General features: G+C 49.6%; 1 protein-coding gene across 1 annotated transcript in view; it reads left to right on the forward strand.

Annotated features, from left to right (window-relative positions):
• Positions 1-21,338, forward strand: part of LOC140722207 (uncharacterized) — a 35,897-nt gene that overhangs the window by 12,764 nt on the left and 1,795 nt on the right. The window contains exons 3-13 of the mRNA XM_073036997.1: positions 906-982; positions 1,674-1,838; positions 2,888-3,035; positions 3,356-3,432; positions 4,064-4,231; positions 7,070-7,217; positions 7,538-7,614; positions 8,268-8,435; positions 10,498-10,645; positions 10,967-11,043; positions 13,485-13,649. Of these exons, the coding sequence (XP_072893098.1) occupies positions 906-982; positions 1,674-1,838; positions 2,888-3,035; positions 3,356-3,432; positions 4,064-4,231; positions 7,070-7,217; positions 7,538-7,614; positions 8,268-8,435; positions 10,498-10,645; positions 10,967-11,043; positions 13,485-13,649 (1,418 nt within the window). The remainder of the gene's footprint in view (positions 1-905; positions 983-1,673; positions 1,839-2,887; positions 3,036-3,355; positions 3,433-4,063; positions 4,232-7,069; positions 7,218-7,537; positions 7,615-8,267; positions 8,436-10,497; positions 10,646-10,966; positions 11,044-13,484; positions 13,650-21,338) is intronic.

A 21,338-nucleotide genomic window follows, 5' to 3' on the forward strand; every position in this document is an offset into this window, starting at 1 on the left:
ATTTAATGTCTGAGAAATTAGACAATATACATACTGAAATTCTTTTTCTTTGCAACCATCCACAAAAACAGAGAAGGGCCCCAAAGAATGAATGATAGTTAAAACGTTAGAACCCCAAAGCCCCCCTGGCTTCCCCCTTCCATGCACAAGCAGCAGGAAGACAACAACCCCACAAATCCCCAACCAGCTAAAAAACATTGGCGTCCCCCTCACCAAGCACTCGAGTGGGCAGCAAAGCCTCAATAAAGACACAGACTTGCAGTACCCCAAAGACTACTCGTTCACCAGGTGTTCAACGTACCACTGGCTCTGTCTCTCCCACTAATAAGGGAAAAAGAGGTGTCGCCATTTCACAGTGAGAGGGGAGACATAATTAAAAAACTTGCTGATTCACAATGTTAAAAGTCTGTTGTGTTGCTTTTTCCGAGCTTTGTGCCCAAAGGGTGGGCACCGAGAAGGCACAGCTAACCCACTGCTTTTGATGTTCCATGTTCTCCCGCAATTTTTCAGTCAGGGGCACCGGCCTAGAATCAGCACGTCTCCAGAGCCATGAAAATCCAGAACCCTGAAGGCACATTTGCCTTCCAGTCTGCGTTCTTGAGGTATCAAAAGGCAGCTGGGCGTGAGACCCTCAGAGCGGGTCCCACTCCTGCAAAGAACAGGTCTGTGTGTAACTCCTGGTCAGGGTCTTCAAAAGAACCTTGAAAGGAAAGAAGAGATGTTAAAAATAGAAATAGAGTTGTTTCCAAAGATGCAAGCAAAGGAGTCGGTGTTTAGTGCCATTTTGATGTCACACAGGATTGGGGGGATTATTGACCAGAGCCAGGATGAGTGCACTTTTCCATGTCTCTCTGAGTGACTAAACTCCCTCAGATCAGGGACTGACTCTCTGATTGTTGTTTCAGTTCCGGAGGATGGAAGATTCCCGAGACGGTCGTTCCACAGGAACATTGCTCTGGGAAGAAACCAGGCTGGTTAAACGGTAGGGTCAGAGTTGACATCAGTGGGGCTCGGTTATTTTTGCAGAGGGTCAGACTGATGACCCTGATTCCTTCAGATACGAACACAGAACTCAGGTTCCCTGAGAGGACTTTTCACAGTCACCCAGACCACACTCCAGTCTCTGATCCTCGTGGAGTCCAGTGGAGGAGTTCCAGCTTCCTGGAGTTCCCTAGGAGTTCGGCTGTGGTTCCATGAGTCAGAGCTGGTGAATTCTCTGAATGTCGGTGAAATTTTTACTGTGGCCGAATCTGGGCTTTGCAGTTGAACCTGAGTTTGGGAACATCAGGGGTGGGGCTTCACCGAATGTTAGTCATATAAGCACTGTGGCTTCACCTGGTTTTACAGTATCTGTGTGGAGCTTCAACAAATGTCAATTACACCAGGGGCGGGGCTTCTCCTTCTGCCAATCACACTGTCAGGACCTCACTTTCTGTCAGTCACACCATTAATATATTTTTGTGACCAGACTAAACTCCTGGGACCCACAGGACCTCCCCAACATGATCAGGTTCTGCCACAGGGAAGGTGGGGTGGGAATTCTGAAGACAGCAGATCACCGCTGACTGAGACAGTGGGTTGTGAACCACTGATTTACAGTGGGTCCTGATTCACATTCCCCGCTGTACTGTGGGACCGGGTACATTTTACAGTGTTTATAAATCTCATTCCAGGTCCCCATCCCAACGTGGGAGAGGGGGAGGTGACCAGGACCGTCTGCTTCAGCAAGGGTAATAAACTCTGTGACAAGCAACAACAGATCAGGGTGAAGAACTGCTCCGGTTACTTTGTGTATTGGCTGAAACCAACACCATTGGGTGATGCTGTGTACTGTACAGGTAGGTCACAGATCCCCAGTGACACTGAAGTGTGGGAGGGGGGAGGAGGTTGGGGGAAAGAGTGAAAGTCTAATGTATTTGACTCTACCATCACCCTGGGAAAGGCATTTCATGCACTGACCACCCTTCTTCTGTGCAAAGAAATTACCTCTGACATCCACACTATACCTGCCTCCAATTTCCTTAAAATTATGCCCCCTGGTATGAGCCACTTCCACCCTAGGAAAACGGCCTCTGGTTGTTTACTCAATTTGTGCCTCTTACTGTATGTACATCTCTATCAAGTCACCTCTCATCCTTCTTTGTTCCACATAGAAAAGCCCGAGCTCACTCAGTCGATTATCATTCATCCAGGCAGAATCTCCTCCACACAATCTCTAAAACTTCCACATCCTTCCTAGAATGAGGTGACCAGAAACACCTCCACATTTGCCCTGCCACACATGGGGACCACATGAATTTTGTAAGGGGTCTGGGGAGGGAATGCGAAGGAGTGGAGGACAATGGAGGGGTAGGAGGGGAAAAACTGGATGGATAGAGGAGGAGAGGAGGGGCTGTGGAAAGGAGGTGACAGGGGAAGGGGCAGTGAAGGGAGACCAAAGGTGGGGAGGGGAGAAAGGTCTTGGGAGTGTGATGAAGAGAGGGGAGTGGAGGGGCGGAGGGATGCTGAGAGGGAGCCATAGTTGTGGGGTTGAAGACTTCTAGAAGTTTCTCTCTAAGCCAAACATTTGGAAATATATTGCTGTTCTCTCTGTGTCATTGGGTCAAAACCCTTGAACTCCCTAACATCATTGTGGGTGTCCCCACACATCAAGGATTGCAACAGGCCAAGGACAGGCCACCACCACCACCTTCTCAAGGGAACCTCTGGATGGGCAGTTATACACTGGCTCAGCCTCTGAAACTCACGTCTCTTTGATGGATAAAATTAATTATTGGTGCCCAGGGGTTGCTGAGGGTGGAAGTGCAGATGGGGGTTGTGGTTGGCAGAGAAAGAGGATGGGGAACGTGAGCTGTACATTAACTCTGAACATCGTTCTGTCCCTCAGTCACAGACTCCACACTCGGTGATCCGTGTGTAACCCACATCGTCCTGGATCAGCCCTGGAGGAGCACGAATTGTTCCAACACTGAGTGTACCGGTGGACAAAGGATGGGTGATGCAAATCTTGAAGAGGGATGGTACAGATTTAACAGGTAAAGTGAGGAGATAATCACTGAGAAACTGGACACCGAAGGGGAATGTAAACAGGAGAACAAGGGGTGTGTGAATGGGAAATGCAGGGAGACCGGGATCATCAGTGACTACACTGAGATGGGGAGTAAATACAGGGAGAGGGGAGATCCCACATTCACGGTGTAGAGAGAAGGGGAGGTAATACAGAGAGGGAATTCCCAGGATTGTGGGGGTTATTGACCAAAGACAGGGTACGGACAGGGTGAGTGTAATTTCCCATGTCTCTCTGAGTGAATAAAGTCCCTCAGATCAGGGATTGACTCTCTGATTGTTGTTTCAGTTCCAGAGGATGGAAGATTCCCGAGACGGTCATTCCACAGGGTTGCTGCTGCGGGAAGAACTCAGGCTGGTTAAACGGTAGGGTCAGAGCCTGGCTCAGTTATTTCCAGAGAGGGTCTGACTGATGACCCAGATCCCTTCACATACAAACACAGAACTCAAACTGCCTGAGAGGGCTTCCCACAGTTACCCAGACCACACTCTGGCCCTGGATCCTCATGGAGTCCAGTGGAGGAGTTCCAGCTTCCTGGAGTTTCCCTGGAGTTGGGCTGTGGTTCCATGGATTCAGAGCAGGTGAATTCTCTGAATGTCGGTGAAATTTTTACAGTGGCTCAGTCTGGGCTTTGCATCTGAACCTGAGGTCGGGAATATTAGGGATAGGGCTTCACCAGATGTCAGTCATATCAGGGGTGGGACTTCTCAGTCTACCACACTGTGTCAGAGACTCACCTGCTGTCAGTCACAATATGAGAGGAAGGTTTTTTACCAGACTAAACCCCTGGAAACCCCAGGAGCTCCCCAACAGGAGCCGGTCTCGAAGACCAGGTTCTGCCACAGGGCGGGTGGGGTGGGGAGTGTGAAAATAGCAGATCATTGCGGACTGAAACCGTGAGATGTGAACCACTGATTTACAGTGGGTCCTGATTCACATTCCCCGCTGTACTGTGGGACCGGGTACATTTTACAGTGTTTATAAATCTCATTCCAGGTCCCCATCCCAACGTGGGAGAGGGGGAGGTGACCAGGACTGTCTGCTTCAGCAAGGATAAAAAACCCTGTGACAAGAAACAGGAGATCAGGGTGAAAAACTGCTCCGGTTACTTTGTGTATCGGCTGTGGCCGACACCCCATCATGGTAAACTTGTGTACTGTACAGGTAGGTCACCGTTCCCCAGTGACACTGAAGTATGGGGGGGGGGAGGGTTGGGTGAAAGAGTGTAAGTCTAATGTATCTGACTCTATACCACCCCGGGAAGGGCATTTCATGCAACCACTACCCTTCTGTGCAAAGAAAATACCTCTGACATCGACCCCATACTTTCCTCCATTCACCTGTAAAGTTACACCCTTTATTATTAGCCACTTCTGCCCTGGGAAAAAGTCTCTGGCTGTCTACTCAATCTGCGCCTATTACTGTCTTGTACACCTCTTTGTCACCTCTCAACCTCCTTCACTCCAAAGAGAAAAGCCTGAACTCACTCAGTCGATTATCATAAGACTGAACTCACTCTAGACGATTATCATAAGACTGAACTCACTCAGTCGATTATCATAAGACTGAACTCACTCTAGACGATTATCATAAGACTGAACTCACTCAGTCGATTATCATAAGACTGAACTCACTCAGTCGATTATCATAAGACTGAACTCACTCTAGACGATTATCATAAGACTGAACTCACTCTAGACGATTATCATAAGACTGAACTCACTCAGTCGATTATCATAAGACTGAACTCACTCAGTCGATTATCATAAGACTGAACTCACTCAGTCGATTATCATAAGACTGAACTCACTCTAGACGATTATCATAAGACTGAACTCACTCAGTCGATTATCATAAGACTGAACTGACTCTAGACGATTATCATAAGACTGAACTCACTCTAGACGATTATCATAAGACTGAACTCACTCAGTCGATTATCATAAGACAACTCACTCTAGACGATTATCATAAGACTGAACTCACTCAGTCGATTATCATAAGACTGAACTCACTCAGTCGATTATCATAAGACTGAACTCTAGACGATTATCATAAGACTGAACTCACTCAGTCGATTATCATAAGACTGAACTGACTCTAGACGATTATCATAAGACTGAACTCACTCTAGACGATTATCATAAGACTGAACTCACTCTGGACGATTATCATAAGACTGAACTCAGTCGATTATCATAAGACTGAACTCACTCTGGACGATTATCATAAGACTGAACTCACTCTGGACGATTATCATAAGACTGAACTCACTCTAGACGATTATCATAAGACTGAACTCACGCAGTCGATTATCATAAGACTGAACTCACTCAGTCGATTATCATAAGACTGAACTCACTCTAGACGATTATCATAAGACTGAACTCACGCAGTCGATTATCATAAGACTGAACTCACTCTGGACGATTATCATAAGACTGAACTCACGCAGTCGATTTTCATAAGACTGAACTCACGCAGTCGATTATCATAAGACTGAACTCACGCAGTCGATTATCATAAGACTGAACTCACTCTAGACGATTATCATAAGACTGAACTCACTCAGTCGATTATCATAAGACTGAACTCACTCAGTCGATTATCATAAGACTGAAATCACTCCAGACGATTATCATAAGACTGAACTCACTCAGTCGATTATCATAAGACTGAACTCACTCCAGACGATTATCATAAGACTGAACTCACTCAGTCGATTATCATAAGACTGAACTCACTCAGTCGATTATCATAAGACTGAACTCACGCAGTCGATTATCATAAGACTGAACTCACTCTAGACGATTATCATAAGACTGAACTCACTCAGTCGATTATCATAAGATTGAACTCACTCCAGTCGATTATTATAAGACTGAACTCACTCAGCTGATTATCATAAGATATTAATCCAGACAGCATCCTGGTAGATCACCTCCACATGCTCCCGAAAGCTTCCACATCCTTCCTATAATGAGCTGACCAGAAGCACGTCCATGGTCTGCCCTGCCACACATGGGGACCATGTGAAGATTGTAAAGGGGGGAGTGGAAGGAATGGGAAAGAGTGAAGATGAATGAGGAGGTAGGAGAGGAAAGACTTGGGAACAATTAGAAAAGAGGGAAGTGGGAAAGGGGAGAGGAGCAAGAGTGGGGAGGAGGTGACAGAGACAGGGGCAGCAGAATGACATCAGATGTGGGTTTGGGAGGGAAGGTCTGGGGTGTGGGATGAAGAGAGGGGCTCGACCAGAGGGATGCTGAGGGGAAGCCATAGTTGGGGGATGGCGAAGTTATTGGATGTTTCCCTCTAAGTCACTCACTGTCGTGCCTTGGAAATACATTTCTTTTTCAATTTTTTTATTGTTATCAAAATAATGGATATACATAGTGTTGGTGCATTATTGTTAAAATTACATTGCTAACAGAAAACATATATAATTACATATTCAGTTAGTGCAAAGGAAATAAACCTCCCATGGATGTTCAAAATGCAAGTGTAAAGTTAACAAAAAAAAAATTGAGTTAACCAAAAAGACAAAAAATAGAGAAAAAAACCAAAAAAGAAAGAAAACAAAAACATATACCCCCCAAAAAAAAACTAACCTAACCAATATTAACTAAGTTAAAAAGAAAAAAAAAACAGAAATAAGAAAAAGAAACATAGGCTGTTTATAACATCGAAAAATAAACAGGATCATTAGTGTCGCCAGCTCCGAACCTCCCTATGCCTTGGAAATACATTGCTGCTCCTTCAGTGTCACTGGGTCAAAACCCTGGAACTCCGGATCATCATTGTGGGTGTCCCCACAATCAAGGACTGCGGCAGTTCAAGAAGTCAGCTCACCAACACCACCACCTTCCCTTCAAGTAATAACAATGAATATTGTTGCCCAGGGGTTGCTGAGGGTGGAAGTGCAGATGGGGGTTGTGATTGGCAGAGAAAGAGGATGGGGAATGTGAGCTGTACATTAACACTGAACATCGTTCTGTCCCTCAGTCACAGACTCCGCATTCGGTGATCCGTGTGTAAACCACACGGTCCTGGATCAGCCCTGGAGGAGCACGAATTGTTCCAACACTGAGTGTACTGGTGGACAAAGGATGGATGATGGAAATCTTGAAGTGGGATGGTACAGATTTCACAGGTAAAGTGAGGAGATAATCACTGAGAAACTGGACACAGAAGGGGAACGTAAACAGGGGAACAAGGGGTGTGTGAATGGGAAATGCAGGGAGACCGGGATCATCAGTGATTACTCTGAGATGGGGAGTGAATACAGGGAGAGGTGAGATCCCACATTCTCGGGGTAGAGACAAGGGGGAGGTACAACAGAGAGGGAATTCCCAGGATTGGGGTTTTATAGACCAGAGACAGGGTACGGACAGGGTGAGTGTAATTTCCCATGTCTCTCTGAGTGAATAAACTCCCTCAGATCAGGGACTGACTCTCTGATTGTTGTTTCAGTTCTGGAGATCGGAAGATTCCCGAGACAGTCGTTCCACAGTATCGTTGCTCCGGGAAGAAACCAGGCTGGTTAAACGGTAGGGTCAGAGTTTACATCAGTGGGGCTCTGTTATTTTTGGAGTCGGGCAGACTGATGACCCGGATCCCTTCAGATACGAACACAGAACTCAAACTTCCTGAGAGGGCTTCCCACAGTTACCCAGACCACACTCCGGCCCCGGATCCTTGTAGAGTCCAGTGGAGGAGCTCCAGCTTCCTGGAATTTCCCAGGAGTTGGCTTGTGGTTCCATGGATTCAGAGCTGGTGAATTCTATGAATGTCGGTGAAATTTTTATAGTGGCTGAGTCTGGGCTTCGCAGCTGAACATGAGTTTGGGAACATCAGGGGTGGGGCTTCACAAACTGTCAGTTACTTAAGGGCGGGACTTCTATGTCCATCAGTCACACTGTTTTAGGAGCTCACTTGCTGTCAGTCACAACATTAGACACTTTTTTGTTACCCCACTAAACCCCTGGAACCTGCAGGACCTCTCCAACAGGAGCCAGTCTCGGGGACCAGGTGCTTTCACAGGAGGGTAGGGTGGTGAGTCTCAAGACAGCAGCTCAGTGCTGACTGAGGCCGGACCGGACCGTGGGTTGTGAACCATTGATTTACAGTGGGTCCTGATTCACATTCCCCGCTGTACTGTGGGACCGGGTACATTTTACAGTGTTTATAAATCTCATTCCAGGTCCCCATCCTAATGTGGAAGAGGGGGAGGTGACCAGGACTGTCTGCTTCAGCAAGGATGAAAAACCCTGTGACAAGAAACAGGAGATCAGGGTGAAAAACTGCTCCGGTTACTTTGTGTATCGGCTGTGGCCGACACCCCATCATGGTAAACTTGTGTACTGTACAGGTAGGTCACCGTTCCCCAGTGACACTGGAGTATGGGGGGGGGAGGGTTGGGTGAAAGAGTGTAAGTCTAATGTATCTGACTCTATACCACCCCGGGAAGGGCATTTCATGCAACCACTACCCTTCTGTGTAAAGAAAATACCTCTGACATCGACCCCATACATTCCTCCATTCACCTGTAAAGTTATGCCCTTTATTATTAGCCACTTCTGCCCTGGGAAAAAGTCTCTGGCTGTCTACTCAATCTGCGCCTATTACTGTCTTGTACACCTCTTTGTCACCTCTCAACCTCCTTCACTCCAAAGAGAAAAGCCTGAACTCAATCAGTCGATTATCATAAGACTGAACTCACTCTAGACGATTATCATAAGACTGAACTCACTCAGTCGATTATCATAAGACTGAACTCACTCAGTCGATTATCATAAGACTGAACTCACTCAGTCGATTATCATAAGACTGAACTCACTCCAGACGATTATCATAAGACTGAACTCACTCAGTCGATTATCATAAGACTGAACTCACTCAGTCGATTATCATAAGACTGAACTCACTCTAGACGATTATCATAAGACTGAACTCACTCTAGACGATTATCATAAGACTGAACTCACTCAGTCGATTATCATAAGACTGAACTCACTCAGTCGATTATCATAAGACTGAACTCACTCTAGACGATTATCATAAGACTGAACTCACTCAGTCGATTATCATAAGACTGAACTCACTCAGTCGATTATCATAAGACTGAACTCACTCTAGACGATTATCATAAGACTGAACTCACTCTAGACGATTATCATAAGACTGAACTCACTCAGTTGATTATCATAAGACTGAACTCACTCAGTTGATTATCATAAGACTGAACTCACTCAGTCGATTATCATAAGACTGAACTCACTCAGTCGATTATCATAAGACTGAACTCATTCAGTCGATTATCATAAGACTGAACTCACTCTAGGTGATTATCATAAGACTGAACTCATTCAGTCGATTATCATAAGACTGAACTCACTCAGACGATTATCATAAGACTGAACTCACTCAGTCGATTATCATAAGACTGAACTCATTCAGTCGATTATCATAAGACTGAACTCACTCTAGGTGATTATCATAAGACTGAACTCATTCAGTCGATTATCATAAGACTGAACTCACTCTAGACGATTATCATAAGACTGAACTCACTCTAGACGAATATCATAAGACTGAACTCACTTAGTCGATTATCATATGACTGAACTCACTCTAGACGATTATCATAAGACTGAACTCACTCTAGACGATTATCATAAGACTGAACTCACTCAGTCGATTATCATAAGACTGAACTCACTCTAGACGATTATCCTAAGATATTAATCCAGACAGCATCCTGGTAGATCACCTCCGCATGCTCCCGAAAGCTTCCACATCCTTCCTATAATGAGCTGACCAGAAGCACGTCCATGGTCTGCCCTGCCACACATGGGGACCACGTGAAGATTGTAAAGGGGGGAGTGGAAGGAATGGGAAAGAGTGAAGGTGAATTGAGAGGTAGGAGAGGAAAGACTCAGGAACAGTTAGAAAGAAGGGAAGTGGGAAGGGAGAGAGGAGCAAGAGTGGGGAGGAAGTGACAGAGACGGGGGCAGCAGAAGGACATCAGATGTGAGTTTGGGAGGGAAGGTATGGGGTGTGGGATGAAGAGAGGGGCTCGACCAGAGGGATGCTGAGGGGAAGCCATAGTTGGGGGATGGCGAAGTGACTGGAAGTTTCCCTCTAAGTCACACACTGTCGTGCCTGGAAGTACATTGCTGTTCCTTCAGTGTCACTGGGTCAAAACCCTGGAACTCCGGATCATCATTGTGGGTGTCCCCACACATCAAGGACTGCAGTTGTTCAAGAAGTCAGCTCACCAACACCACCACCTTCCCTTTGATGAATAAAAATAATTATTGGTGCCCAGGGGTTGCTGAGGGTGGAAGTGCAGATGGGGGTTGTGGTTGGCAGAGAAAGAGGATGGGGAACGTGAGCTGTACGTTAACACTGAACATCGTTCTGACCCTCAGTCACAGACTCCGCACTCAGTGATCCATGTGTAAACCACACCATCCTGGATCAGCCCTGGAGGAGCACGAATTATTCCAACACTGAGTGTACCGGTGGACAATGGATGGGTGATGGAAATCTTGCAATGGGATGGTACAGATTTAACAGGTAAAGTGAGGAGATAATCACTGAGGAACTGGACACAGAAGGGGAATGTAAACAGGGGAACAAGGGGCGTGTGAATGGGAAATGCAGGGAGACCGGGATCATCAGTGACTACACTGAGATGGGGAGTAAATACAGGGAGAGGAGAGATCACACATTCTCGGGGTAGAGACAAGGGGGAGGTAAAACAGAGAGGAAATTCCCAGGATTGGGGGGGTTATTGACCAGAGACAGGGTATGGACAGGGTGAGTGTAATTTCCTATGTCTCTCTGAGTGAATAAACTCCCTCAGATCAGGGACTGACTCTCTGATTGTTGTTTCAGTTCCGGAGGATGGAAGATTCCCGAGACGGTCGTTCCAGAGGGTCGATGTTCCTGGCTGTACTCAGGCTGGTTACACGGTAGGGTCAGAGTTTCAATCAGTGTGGCTCGGTTATTTTCGGAGAGGGTCAGACTGATGACCCTGATCCCTTCAGATAGAAACACAGAACTCAGTCTCCCTGAGAGGACTTCCCACAGTTACCCAGACCGCACTCCGGCCCTGGATCCTTGTGGAGTCAATGCAGGAGCTCGAGTTTTCTGGAATTTCCCAGGAGTTGGCCTGTGGTTCCATGGATTCAGTGCTGGTGAATTCTCTGAGTATTGGTGAAATTTTTACAGTGGCTCAGTCTGGGCTTTGCTTCTGAACTTGAGTTTGGGAACATCAGGGGTGGGGCTTCACCAGTTGTCAGTCATATCAGGAGTGGGACAGCAGCATCTGCCAGCCACAGCTGGACCTGGATCTCTTCAGACGGCCCCAGCATGGACACAGAACCCCATCTCCCTGAGAGGTCTCCCCACAGTCACTCAGACCGCTCTACGGCCCTGTATCGTCATGGAGTCCGGTGGAGGAGTTACAACTTCCTGGAGTTGGGTTACAGAACTGAACTGCCCACTGACCCCATTCTGGATACGACCCGGAGGGGTTTCAATGACCCCAGAATCATTTCAGTGGTGGGGCAATCTCCAGGGAGTCTGCAGACATCATCGTTCACCAATTAGTGGATAGATTAATGGTTGCCATAGTAACGTAGTGGTTAGCGCGTCATTATTACAGCTCGGGGTGTCGGAGTTCAGAGTTCAATTCCAGTGTCATCTGTAAGGAGTCTCTGCCCGTCCTCCCCATGGAATGCATGGGTTTTCCCCGGGTTCTCCGGTTTCCTCCCACTGTCCACAGACGTACCGGGTTGTTAATTCAGGAGGAGAAGAAGATGGCGGCTCAATGCAGCGCACACGACCTCTCTAGAGAATGGATATCTGTAAGTAGGGATCCGTGCACAATCCTGATTTGATGGAGAGCGTGGAGGAACATCTGGAGAAACTTCTGAAATGCCCGCTTCGCTGCCGCTGTTACTGTGCGGTCCGGAATCTCCGGAGGAAAAGGCCTCCGAGACCTCGGCTTTGCTCGTTTCGGCGGCCGGGACGAGGTAGAAGGCATTGTCCGAGGATGCCGCTTGGGGGGCTGTATCGGAGGGGCTGGTCGAAGGCTCAAAGTTTTCGGACGGACTCAGACTCTGCTGTCATCGGGCACTTCCGAGGCATTCTGAGTGCCTGGAAATTTACGGCAGGGAGAGATTCTCCCTTTGCTCCCTGATTGGACTCTTGGAGTCGAACGGGACTTTGAGACTTTTTAAACCGCGCCCATGGTTTGCGTCTATCGAATTACGGTATTGCTTTGCACTGCTGTAACTATATGCTATAATTATGTGGTTTGTCAGTGTGGGTCTTGGTTTATCTTTTTTTTATTTTGTAATATCACTCTGGAGGAACATTGTATCATTTCTTAATGCATGAATGCATTTCTAAATGACAATAAATGAGGACTGAGTGTCCTCATAATCTAATTGGTCTTTGTAAATTGTCCCGTGATGAGGATAGGATTAATAGGTGTTGTTGAGGGTTACAGGGATGATGTGTCTCGAAGGGCTGGAAGGTTCTGCTCTGTGCTTTATCGCCAAATAAATACATTAATGTGAAGAAAATGTCAGGAAATAGGAATAATCCTAGAAGATATAGAACAATAAGTCTCACATCAGTGGTAGGGAAGCTAGTTGAGCGGATTCTTATGGATAGGGCTTATGATCATTTGGAAGACAGTGGGTGAATGAGGGACAGTCAGCCTTTCTGCAGGGCAATTCGTGACTTATGGACGCTTGAGTTTGTTGAGGGGTTGACAGAGGTGATTGATGAAGATAGAGCTGTGGATGTTATCCTCAAAGAATTTAGACCATATGTTCATCAGACAGAGGAGTAGAATCAGGCCACTTAGCCGATTGAGTCTGCTCTGCCATTCCATCATGGCTGATTTATTACCCCTCTCAACCCCATTCTCATGCTTTCTCCCCGTAACCTTTGATACCCTCACAAATCGTATACCTCTGCACCTCTGCTTTAAAGATTCCCAATGAGTTGGCCTCTGTGGCTGTCTTCAGCAATGAATTCTAGAGATTCACCACTGTCTGGCTCAGGAAATTCCTCCTCCTCTCTGTTCTAAAGGGAGGTTCTTGTGTTGTGAGGCTGTGCCCTCTGGTCCCAGACTCCCCCACTATAGGAAACATCCTCTCCATGTCCACTCCATCCAGGCCTTTCAATATTCGATAGGTTTCAGTGAGATCCCCCAGAAGATGAAGGTACTGCTGCGGGGAGGGTGGGGTGGAGAGGGAGAGGGCAGCAGCTCAGTGCTGACTGAGGTCGGACCGGACCGTGGGTTGTGAACCACTGATTTACAGTGGGGCCTGATTCACATTCTCCGTTGTACTGTGGGACCGGGTACATTTTACAGTGTTTATAAATCTCATTCCAGGTCCCCATCCCAACGTGGGAGAGGGGGAGGTGACCAGGACCGTCTGCTTCACTGTGGATAACAACACCTGTTCCTGGAGCCTGGAGATCAGGGTGAAAAACTGTTCCAGTTACTTTGTGTATCGGATGGGGCCGACACCCTGGAGTAACGTTGTATACTGTACAGGTAGGTCACCGTTCCCCAGTGACACAGCAGTGTGGTAGTTGTGGGGAAATTCTGGGACGTCCTGAGTCACCAACACACACCACGGGCTGAGTTTTCCAGTCGGCTGCCCTGCCCGTGGTCTGTGATCACCTTTCCCGTTTCCCCCTTCACACCGGGGTCAGAATGAAACTGCCCAGTCTGACCTGTGACAGAGATCATAGAACACAGAACAGTACAGCACAGCACAGGCCCTTCGGCCCACAATGCTGTGTCAGCTGCCGGGAGAGAGTCTACCCATCCCCTGGAGTGAGGGAGGGTGAGGCTGACAGGAAATGGAGGGAGCAGTGGTGAGAGTGAGGGGAGGGCGGTGAATGACTTACCAAGAGGAGAGGGAGAGACCAAAGAGACGGACGTAGGAATAGACCGGGGAGAGGGAGATAGGACGAGACCGTGGGGAGAGAAAAAGGGGAGAGGATGCGAGGGAGAGGCTGAGTGAACTGGGTAGGTGGGAGAGTTTGAGGGGAGCAGGATTTATGAGGGGGAGAGGGAGGTTAAGGAGTGACAGAGGAAGGTAGGTGGGGACCAATGGGAGCTGGAGTTAGGTGGAGACCAAAGGGAGAGGGAGGGAGAGAGAAAGAAGGGAATGGAATGTAAGGAGAAACCGAGGGGAGAAGGATGTAGGGAGAGATGAGGGGACAGGGAGGGAGAGAGTGAAAGAGGGGATAGGTAGGTACGGAGAGACCCAAGGAAAAGGTTGGTAGGGAGAGACTGAAAGGGAGGGGGAGTGGGTCAGTGTGGAGAGAGGGGGAGGGGGAGGGGTGAGAGTCTGAGGGGCAACGGGAAGGGGTAGGTGGGGATAGACCGAAGGGAGGGGCAGGGGGTCGGTGGGGAGAGTCTGAGGGGGAGGAGGTTGGGGGTACAGACCAAGGGGGTGGGGGAAGGGGTAGAGACCGAGGTGGAGGGGGTCGGCAGCGACAGACCGAGGGGGAGACGGAGGGGTCGGTTGGGGTAGACCGATGGGAGTGGGAAGAGTCAGCGGGAAGAGACTAAGGGGGAGATGGAGGGGTCAGCGGGGAAAGCGTGGTGGAGGGGGAATGGTGAGAGACCGAGGAGGAGGGGGTGGGGTGACAGACCGAGGGGGAAGGGGAATGGGTCGGTGGGACTAGACCGAGGGAGAGGGGGAGGGGGTTGTTGGGGAGAGACCGAGGGGAGGGAGGGAAACACCGAGCCGAAGGGAGAGGGAGATTTGGGTGAGACTGAGGGGATAAAGAGGTATTAGTCTGAGGGGAGAGGGATTTAGGGAGAGACCAAAGGGAGAGTGAGTCAGGGGAAGACAGAGCGGAGAGGAAGGGAGGGAGTGACTGAGGGGAGAGGAAGATAGGGAGATACGGTGGGAAGAGAGGGAGGAAGACACTGGGGGGAGAGGGTGAGGGTGAGAATGAGGGAAGGGGGAGGTTGAGAGAGACTGAGGGGGAAGGAAGGATAAAGAGGGGAGACGAAGTGAGGGAGAGACCGAGTGGACTGGGATGTAGGAAGAGGCCATGTGGAGCGAAAGGCAGAGACAGACTGAGGGGGGAGTAAGGTAGGGAGGGAGTGAGACACTAAGGGGAGAGGGTGGAAGGGAGAATAAGGGAGAGAATGGGGGGAGAGGGAGATGGGGAGAGGGAGTTAAGGAACAGTGTGAAGGGGGAGGGAGTTAGGGAGAGACTGAAAGGAGCAGGAGGTAGGGAGAGCCTGAGAGGAGGGGGAGGGAGGGAGGGAGAGAAAGAGGGGTGAGGAAGGTAGGGTGAGAATAAAGGAGTTAGGGAAAGAACGAGGGGTTGGAGTTAGTGAGAGACCGAGCAGAGAGTGAGATTGGGAGAGTCCAAGCTAGGAGGTAAGTGGGAGAGACCGAGGAGAGGGGGAGTTAGGGGGAGAACGAAAGAGAGGTAGAGAGAGAACGAGGGTATAGGGAGGTTGGGTAGACCAAGGGTATGGGGAGGTACACAGAGACTTCAGGTGAGAATGAGAGCAGTGGGTGGCAGTGAGCGACCGAGTTGGGAGGGAGGTTGGGCGAGACTGAGGGAGAGGGAGGTACGGTGACTATGAGTGGACAGGGAGAGACTGAGGGGAGACGAAGGTAGCGAGTGACCTGGGGTGAGGGAGGGAGGGAGTGAGTCAGGGGATACGGAGTTGGGGTGAGACCAAGGTCAAAGGGAGATAGTTAGAGACTGAGTGGACAGGGAGGTAGGGAGGCACCGAGGACGTGTGAGTTTGGGAGGGAGCAAGGAGGGAGGGAGATAGGGAGAGACCGCAGAGTGAGTGGGTTAGGAGAAACCAAGGGGAGGGGGAGGTTGGGAGAGACCAAGGGGAGGGGGAGGTAGGGAGAGACCAAGGGGAGAGAGAGGTAGGGAGAGACCAAGGGGTGAGGGAGGTTGGGAGAGACCAAGGGGAGGGGGAGTTAGGGAGAAACCAAGGGGAGGGGGAGGTTGGGAGAGACCAAGGGGAGGGGGAGGTAGGGAGAGACCAAGGGGAGAGAGAGGTAGGGAGAGACCAAGGGGTGAGGGAGGTTGGGAGAGACCAAGGGGAGGGGGAGGTTGGGAGAGACCAAGGGGTGAGGGAGGTTGGGAGAGACCGAGGGGTGAGGGAGTTTGGGAGAGACCGAGGGGAGGGGGAGGTAGGGAGAGACCGAGGGGTGAGGGAGGTTGGGAGAGACCAAGGGGAGGGGGAGGTAGGGAGAGACCAAGGGGAGGGGGAGGTAGGGAGAGACCGAGAGGAGGGGGAGGTAGGGAGAGACCGAGGGGAGGGGGAGGTTGGGAGAGACCGAGGGGAGGGGGAGGTAGGGAGAGACCGAGGGGTGAGGGAGGTTGGGAGAGACCAAGGGGAGGGGGAGGTTGGGAGAGACCGAGGGGTGTAGGGAGAGACCGAGGGGAGAGGGAGATAGAGAGAGACCAAAGGGAGGGGGAGGTAGGGAGAGACGAAGGGGTGAGGGAGGTTGGGAGAGACCAAGGGGAGGGGGAGGTAGGGAGAGACCGAGGGGTGTTGGGAGAGACCGAGGGGTGAGGGAGGTTGGGAGAGACCAAGGGGAGGGGGAGGTAGGGAGAGACCAAGGGGTGAGGGAGGTTGGGAGAGACCGAGGGGAGGGGGTGGTAGGGAGAGACCAAGGGGTGAGGGAGGTTGGGAGAGACCGAGGGGAGAGGGAGGTAGGGAGAGACCAAGGGGTGAGGGAGGTTGGGAGAGACCAAGGGGAGGGGGAGGTAGGGAGAGACCGAGGGGTGGGGGAGGTTGGGAGAGACCAAGAGGAGGGGGAGCTAGGGAGAGACCGAGGGGTGAGGGAGGTTGGGAGAGACCAAGGGGAGGGGGAGGTAGGGAGAGACCAAGGGGAGAGGGAGGTAGGGAGAGACCGAGGGGTGGGGGAGGTTGGGAGAGACCGAGGGGAGGGGGAGGTTGGGAGAGACCGAGGGGAGGGGGAGGTAGGGAGAGACCGAGGGGTGAGGGAGGTTGGGAGAGACCGAGGGGAGGGGGAGGTTGGGAGAGACCGAGGGGTGAGGGAGGTTGGGAGAGACCGAGGGGAGTGGGAGGTAGGGAGAGACCGAGGGGAGAGAGAGGTAGGGAGAGACCGAGGGGAGGGGGAGGTTGGGAGAGACCGAGGGGAGAGAGAGGTAGGGAGAGACCGAGGGGAGAGGGAGATAGGGAGAGACCGAGGGGTGAGGGAGGTTGGGAGAGACCAAGGGGAGGGGGAGGTTGGGAGAGACCAAGGGGAGAGAGAGGTAGGGAGAGACCAAGGGGAGGGGGAGGTTGGGAGAGACCAAGGGGAGAGAGAGGTAGGGAGAGCGAGGGGAGAGGGAGGTAGGGAGAGACCGAGGGGTGAGGGAGGTTGGGAGAGACCAAGGGGAGGGGGAGGTTGGGAGAGACCAAGGGGAGAGAGAGGTAGGGAGAGACCGAGGGGTGAGGGAGGTTGGGAGAGACCAAGGGGAGAGGGAGTTAGTGTGCTCGGGGAAAAAAGGAGAGGAGAGAATGTTTGGCCACATTTGGAGTCCTGCACACATTCTGGTCACCCCACTATAGGAAGGATGTTGAGGCTTTGGAGAGGGTGCAGAAGAGGTTTACCAGGATACTGTCTGGTTTAGAGGGCATGTGCTATCATGAGAGGCAGGATAAACTTGGGCTGTTTTCTCTGGAGTGGTGGAAGCGGAGGGGAGATCTGATCGAGGTTTATAAGATTATGAGAGGCTCAGATAGAGTAGACAGGGAGTATCTATTACCCAGGGTTGAAATGTCTAATACCAGAGAGCAGGCTTTGAAGGTAAGAGGGGGTAGTTTCAAAGAGTGATGTGAGGGTAAGTTTTTTTTACTCAGTGTGGTGGATACCTGGAATGCACTGCCTGGTATGATGGTAGAGGCAAATACATTAGAGGCTTTTATGAAATACTTTGATAGGCACATAGATGTGAGGAAGATGGAGGGATAGGGTCATTGTGTAGGTAGGAGGAAAATGTTTAAAGTAAAGCAAAAGTAAATTTTATTATCAGAGTACATATTTCACCACATGCAACCCTGAGATTCATTTTCCTGTGGGCATTTGCAGCAAATAAATACATAATGTAGAATGAGAGCAAAAATAGGTAATGTTCTCTGTTCAGAAATCCGATGGCAGAGAGGAAGAAGCTGATCCTGAAACGCTGTGTGTGTGCCTTCAGGCTCCTGTCCCTCCTCTCTGATGGTGGTAATAGGAAGAGGGCATGTCCTGGGTGGTGGGGTCCTGACTGATGGATACTGTCTTTGTTGATTTCTATTGCACATTTGTTGCTTGTCAGTCTTTGTTTGTGTGTAGTTTTTCATTGATTCTATTGTATTTCTTTGTTCCACTGTGAATGCCAGGAAGAAACTGAATCTCAGGGTATTATATAGTAATATGTAGCAACACACACACACAATGCTAGGGAAACTCAGCAGGTCAGGCAGCATCTATGGAAATGAATAGTCAGTTGACAGTTTGGGCCAAGACCCCTCTTTAGGACTGAGAGGGCAGGCGGAAGATGCCAGAACAAAGGTTGGAGGGGCAGAGTGGTTAGCTGGAAGGTGACAGGTGAAGCCAGGTGGGTGGGAAGATCAAGGGCTGGAGAAGAAAGAAACTGATAGGAGAGGAGAGTGAATACAATTGGAGAAACAGAAAGAGGAGGAGACCCAGGGGGAAGTTTAAAGCAGATGAGAAGTAAAAGATCAGAATGGGAATATAGGAAGGGAGTGGAGTAAATTTTGTTCACCGGACAGTGAAATCGATATTCATACCGTCAGGTTGGAGGGTACCCAGATGGAATATGAGGTGTTGCTCCTCCACCTTGAGGGTGGCCTCATCTTGGCACAAGATGTGCCTCCACCACGTCTGTTCCCAGGATGTGGTTTCCATTCCAGGGTATCAGAGATGTCCTCCTGCTTTAAAGAATGGGGTTTCCCTCCCTCTACTAATGATGTTTCCCTCACCTGCGTCTCCATCATTTCCCATACATCTGCGCTCATACAATTTTCCCACCGTTATAATCATGATAGAGTTCCCCTTCTCCTCACCGACCACCTCGTCAGCCTTCGGATCAAACATGTTATCCTCCACAACTACCACCATCTTCAGAGGGACCCTGCCACTAAACATGTCTTTCCCTCTCCCCAACCCCTGCTTGCTGCAGGGATTGTTCCCTCCACGACTCCCTTGTCCATTCGTCCCACCCCACTAATCTCCCTCCCAGAACCTCCCTGTAAGTGTCCCAAGTGCTCCACCTGCCCCTACACCTCTTCCCTCACTACCATTCAGGTCCCCATGCAGTCCTTCCAGGTGAGGCAACAATTCATCTGTGAATCTGCTGGGGTTATCTATTGTGTCTGGTGTTCTCAGTGTGGCCTCCTCTACAATGGTGAGATCTGTCGTAAGCTGGGGGAACAGCTTCTCGAGCACCTCCGCACTATCCACCGTAAGCGGGATTTCCTGATGGCCAAACATTTTCATGACTATTCCCATTCCCGTTCTGACATGTCAATCCACAACCTCCTCTTGTGCCAAGATGAGGTCACCCTCAAGGTGGAGGAGCAACACCTTATATTCTTTCTGTGTACCCTCCAACCTCATGGTATGAATATCGATTTCTCCTTCTGCTGAACAAAATTCCCTCCTCCTCCTACTTCCTCTATTCTCTAATCTGACCTTTTACTTCTTCTTCTTACTAACTATTACTAACCCCTGGGTCACATCCTCCTCTCCTTTCTCCTATTGTCCACTCTGGTCTCCTATCAGATTCTTTCTTCTCCAGCCCTTGACCTTTTCCACTCGCCTGGCTTCACCTGCCACCTTCCAGCCAACCTCTCTCCCCTACCCCCACCTTTTAATTCAGGCATCTTCCCCCTACCCTCTCAGTCCTGAAGAAGAGTCTTGGTCTGAATCATTGAGAGTTTACTCTTTTCCTGAGGAGTGTTGTACAATCGATGGTCAAGATGGTGTCTGGGGAGTGTTGTGGAATCGATGGTCAAGATGGTGTCTGGGGAGTGTTGTACAATAGATGGTCAAGATGGTGTCTGGGGAGTGTTGTACAATCGATGGTCAAGATGGTGTCTGGGGAGTGTTGTACAATAGATGGTCAAGATGGAGTCTGGGGAGTGTAGTACAATCAATGGTCAAGATGGTGTCTGGGGAGTGTTGTACAATCGATGGTCAGGATGGTGTCTGGGGAGTGTTGAACAATAAATGGTCAAGATGGTGTCTGAGGAGTGTTGGACAGTATATGGTCAAGATGGTGCCCAGCTGCCCATTCCATCAAGATTGTGCGTCAGATTTAGTTTTTTTCTCAGTTCGTAGAGATGGTATTGGGGACAGAGTGGGAAGTTAGTCATCAGGTTAGAGTTTAGGGAGAGGGATGTGGAGGAGACCAGGGCTTTTGAAGATGTCATCGATGGTGGGGAGTCCAGTGACCATGATGGAGCTGGTTGAGTTTACAACCCTCAGTAGCTTTTTCCCATCTTGTGCTTTGGTATCTCCATATCAGACAGTGATGCAACCAGTCACAATGCTCTCCACAGTACATCTATAGAAATCTGCTGTGTCTTCAGTTATAATTTATTATTATAAACTGATTATTATTAGATCATCAAAACACAAATTATTAGAATATTAGAATTACTATGGCAAGAAGTACAGACAGACATTGTTTACCCTTCTTGCTGCCTCAGTAAAGCAGCCAGCGTAATCAAATACCCCACCCCGGACATTCTCTCATCTCCCCCTCCCATCGGGCAGTAGATACAAAAGTCTGATAGCACGTACCACCAGGCTCCAGGACAGCTTCTACCCCCACTGTCATCAGACTCTTGAACAGACATCTTGTACGATAAGAGGATCTGTCCTGGGACCAGTATGTAAGTGTCATTACAAAGAAGACATGGCAGCTCCTCTACTTTCTGAGAAGTTTGCACAGATTCAGTCTGTCACCTAAAGCTTTGACCAACTTCTCTAGATGTGTGGTGGAGAGTATTTCTGACTGGTTGCATGACAGCCTGATATGGAAACACCAATGCCCAAGATCAGAACAGTAGTGGATGCAGCCCAGTCCATCACAGGAAAAGCCCTCCCCACCATTAAACACATCTACAAGCAGCATCCATCATCAGGGACCCCACCATCCAGTCCATGCTGTCTTCTCACTGCTGCCATCAGGAAGGAGGTACAGGAGCCTTAGCTCCCACGCT

This window comes from Hemitrygon akajei, unplaced genomic scaffold (genome assembly GCF_048418815.1).
Source record: "Hemitrygon akajei unplaced genomic scaffold, sHemAka1.3 Scf000072, whole genome shotgun sequence".
In the NCBI taxonomy this organism is placed as follows: domain Eukaryota; kingdom Metazoa; phylum Chordata; class Chondrichthyes; order Myliobatiformes; family Dasyatidae; genus Hemitrygon; species Hemitrygon akajei.